This window comes from Micropterus dolomieu, unplaced genomic scaffold (genome assembly GCF_021292245.1).
Source record: "Micropterus dolomieu isolate WLL.071019.BEF.003 ecotype Adirondacks unplaced genomic scaffold, ASM2129224v1 contig_8911, whole genome shotgun sequence".
Classification (NCBI taxonomy): domain Eukaryota; kingdom Metazoa; phylum Chordata; class Actinopteri; order Centrarchiformes; family Centrarchidae; genus Micropterus; species Micropterus dolomieu.
In genome coordinates, this window is record NW_025737897.1 from 1 (window position 1) to 4146 (window position 4146).

Genomic DNA, 4146 nt, shown 5'->3' on the forward strand with positions numbered 1-4146 from the left:
GTACGGGTTATGTCGCTAGTATGACCGACACGCTGTGAACGGTTTGTGATCGTTCCCTCTGGCTGGATGAATATTATGCATGATACATGTACTTCTGCACGTCACGCAACTTTTCTAAATTCTTCCCTCTCACAGAATAAAGAAAGGTCAAGTCACAAACTCAGCTGCAGCTGTCGTGTCAAGAGTAATTGTAGCAAAATGGCTACATAATAATAATAATAATAACTTATTTTCATTATTATTATTATTATTACTATGCCTGCCCCCCCACACATACACCAAAACTGAGCTCCCCCGAAAGCTATGGTATAGTTTGCACACTGAAAGAAGTAATGACTATAGGTTGCTGATGATTATATGCGTAGATAAAGAGAAGAGAGTTTCGCCAGGACCTTTCCAGAAGATCTGACACCTTTCCAGATACTGAAGTAGCAGAACACCCAGCAGGCCAGAAGACACAAAGCCAGATCCCACCTCACACTGCCCAGATCCTCAATGCCTCTAGACATGGCCAGCACCCGCCGTCTGAGGAGAAATTTACAAGGTACCCATGATGTGACACAAAGTGCTGGAAAAGGATGTGTGAGGTTGGGATTTGCAGAGTCATATGTAGAAACATCACTTGTTTTAGTTGAAGTATGAAAACATTAAAAGAAATCATGGCATTAATGCATCAAAAGTGAAATACTGATACACTACTTTACATTTCATTATGGTTCACTTGAAGAAAAAGATCAGACTCACTCCCAGAACTCAGTTGCAGCAGAGGTGGTGTTAGTCTGATCTGTAGTCACATTAGATGAATTGAAAGTCTGAAGAGCAAGGCAGTTAGCTGGTTTGGGGACAAACAAGAATTTCATTGAGGTTAAGTGAATTGAAGGTTTTAAACTGTAAAGTTTATGTGAAGGTGTATTTATGTGTGTTAAACTGGCAACCTGGTGGCTTATCATTTTAGTGATCCACAACCAATGTTTAGCATAATTAACCACTGGGTTTTAGGTCAAATTTTGTGGCTATGGAGTTAGACACTAGCTAATGTTTTCTCCAAGCTTTAACAATTTAAAGTAGATTCAATAGCCTCACCTGTATTCCAGGTGTTCTCACAGTGGGCCCAGGGAAGCTGGGATCTGAATGAGAACACCAAGTAGAACAGAGCCCAAGCTTCAATTAAAACGTAGATGAAGAAACAAAGTGAAATCGTCAGCTGTCCAAATCCTATTCCTACAGTAGAAATACAAACCACAGTTAAAAAAACAGAACCTGATTAGACATTAAATACTGGCAAAACAGCTTGAATAATCTTTGAAGAAAATATTAATTTATTGTATAAACTACATTGGCTTTTTATCTCTTTCTTTTGACAGCACATTTTAGTTCAACTCATATCAACTCACCTTGTGCCAGTGGACAAATTTTCCTCCAGCCGGTGATGAAACCTTCCTGGGTGTACTGACCAACTGAGGTCTCCAGTAGGAACAGAGGTATCCCACATACTACGGCTAACAGACCATATGGCACCAGAAAGGCACCTATACAGTAAATACAGAGACATGTATGCTCATGGAAATTACATATTAATTAGCCTAAGTGACATCTTTTCACACAGAAATCATTAATACAACCAAACATTATTTCAGTTCACTACAGTCAGAATAATGCATCTCTTCTAAAACAGCTTGAAGGATTCACCTCCACCGTTCTTGTAGCAGAGGTAAGGAAATCTCCACACGTTGCCCAGGCCGACCACATTTCCTGCAACAACCAGAATATATTCTGTTTTACTGGCCCACTGTCCTCTCTCTCCAGCCCTCTTCTCATTTTCTGTTTTTCTTCTCTGTCCGTTCATCTCAACATCAAAAACTTCATCCATTGTGTGTTTCAGTTAGATTTCAAAAGTACTTGCTGCTTTTCCTGTCTATTCCTAATGTGAATATGTACCTTACACGAGCCAGGGGGGACTTCTTTAAGAGACCAATGCTGACTTAGTTTGAAAGCATGCATTTAAATATATGTTTGTGCAAACTGATATTTGCTGCTTTTCCTGTCTATTCCTAATGTGAATATGTACCTTACACGAGCCAGGGGGGACTTCTTTAAGAGACCAATGCTGACTTAGTTTGAAAGCATGCATTTAAATATATGTTTGTGCAAACTGATATTTGCTGCTTTTCCTGTCTATTCCTAATGTGAATATGTACCTTACACGAGCCAGGGGGGACTTCTTTAAGAGACCAATGCTGACTTAGTTTGAAAGCATGCATTTAAATATATGTTTGTGCAAACTGATATTTGCTGCTTTTCCTGTCTATTCCTAATGTGAATATGTACCTTACACGAGCCAGGGGGGACTTCTTTAAGAGACCAATGCTGACTTAGTTTGAAAGCATGCATTTAAATATATGTTTGTGCAAACTGATATTTGCTGCTTTTCCTGTCTATTCCTAATGTGAATATGTACCTTACACGAGCCAGGGGGGACTTCTTTAAGAGACCAATGCTGACTTAGTTTGAAAGCATGCATTTAAATATATGTTTGTGCAAACTGATATTTGCTGCTTTTCCTGTCTATTCCTAATGTGAATATGTACCTTACACGAGCCAGGGGGGACTTCTTTAAGAGACCAATGCTGACTTAGTTTGAAAGCATGCATTTAAATATATGTTTGTGCAAACTGATATTTGCTGCTTTTCCTGTCTATTCCTAATGTGAATATGTACCTTACACGAGCCAGGGGGGACTTCTTTAAGAGACCAATGCTGACTTAGTTTGAAAGCATGCATTTAAATATATGTTTGTGCAAACTGATATTTGCTGCTTTTCCTGTCTATTCCTAATGTGAATATGTATACTGTCCTAAAACCATGAAACAAAACCAGTTCCAATGTGTACCTTACAAGAGCCAGGGGGACTTATTTAAGAGACCCATGCTGACTTAGTTTGAAAGCATGCATAAAAATATATGTTTGTGCAAACTGATATTTGCATGTCTTTTCTTTAATTAGCCTATATGCTGGCCAGAAATCATTTTAAATATAAAATATGTTACTCTAGTGTTTAGGTCAAATGGTGGGCTTTTGATTTGCAAATCCCAGAGGAGCTCTTGAAGAGCCATTTAAGTTTTTCCAGGTCCTGCTGAGACATAAGTCCTTTAATCCTAGAAATATTCTTCAGATGATAGTAAGCTGACTGTGTAATTGTCTTAAATTCAGGTCTGAGTCCATGACTACACCGAGATTTATGGCTTGGTTTGTGGTTTTTAACATTACAGATTGAAGCTGAGCACTGACTTTTAATCGTTCTTCCTTGGCTCCAAAAACAGAGAATTCAGACTTCAGTTTTATCAGTTATATTCAGTTTTATCTTTGTTTAATTGAAGAAAATTCTGGCACATCCAATTGTTAATTTGTTCAACACAGTTACTCAGCGCTTGTTTGTGATCATAGTCCCCTGGTGATATGGTTATGTAAATTTGTGTGTCATCTGCATAATTATGGTAACATATTTTGTTGTTTTTCATAATCATGTAGATGTTAAACAAAATATGCCCTATCATGTGCCAGTGGACACAACTTCCTCCAACTGGTGATGGATCCTTCCTGGGTGTACTGACCAACTGAGGTATTCCACATACTACAAGTAACCTAGACCATATGGCACCAGAAAGGCACATATATTTTAAATACAGAGACATTTATGCACATGGAAATTACAAATGAATGAAGTAATATCTTTTCACTGCACCAATCATCAATATTAACATTATTTAAGTTCACTACAGCCAGAATAATGGAACTCTATAAAAACAGTCTGTAGGATTCATCTCCACTGTCCTTGTTGCAGAGGTAAGGAAATCTCCACACGTTGCCCAGGCCAAACACATTTCCCGCAACAACCAGAATATATTCTGTTTTACTGGCCCACTGTCCTCTCTCTCCAGCCCTCTTCTCATTTTCTGTTTTTCTTCTTCTTCGTCTGTTCATCTCAACATCAAGAACTTGCGGTTTCAGTTATATTTTAAAAGTACTACTACTTTTCCTAATTTGAATATATTCTGCCATCAATCCATAAAACAAAACCAGTTCCAGTGTGGAGAGGCCTACCTTCCTGTTTTACAAGAGCCAGGACTTCTTAAAGAGACTGATCCT

At 38.3% G+C, this 4146-nt stretch overlaps 1 protein-coding gene across 1 annotated transcript; it reads right to left on the bottom strand.

Moving 5' to 3' along the window:
• Nucleotides 1-474: 474 nt before the first annotated feature.
• LOC123965232 (sodium- and chloride-dependent betaine transporter-like) lies at nt 475-1870 on the bottom strand (the record flags this gene model as incomplete). Its single annotated transcript, XM_046041805.1, has 5 exons — nt 1690-1870; nt 1395-1529; nt 1084-1221; nt 745-832; nt 475-525 (listed from the first exon to the last, which is right to left on the bottom strand). Coding segments are annotated over exons 1-5 (593 nt in total), but the record flags the coding sequence as incomplete, so codon positions are not given.
• Nucleotides 1871-4146: the final 2276 nt, after the last annotated feature.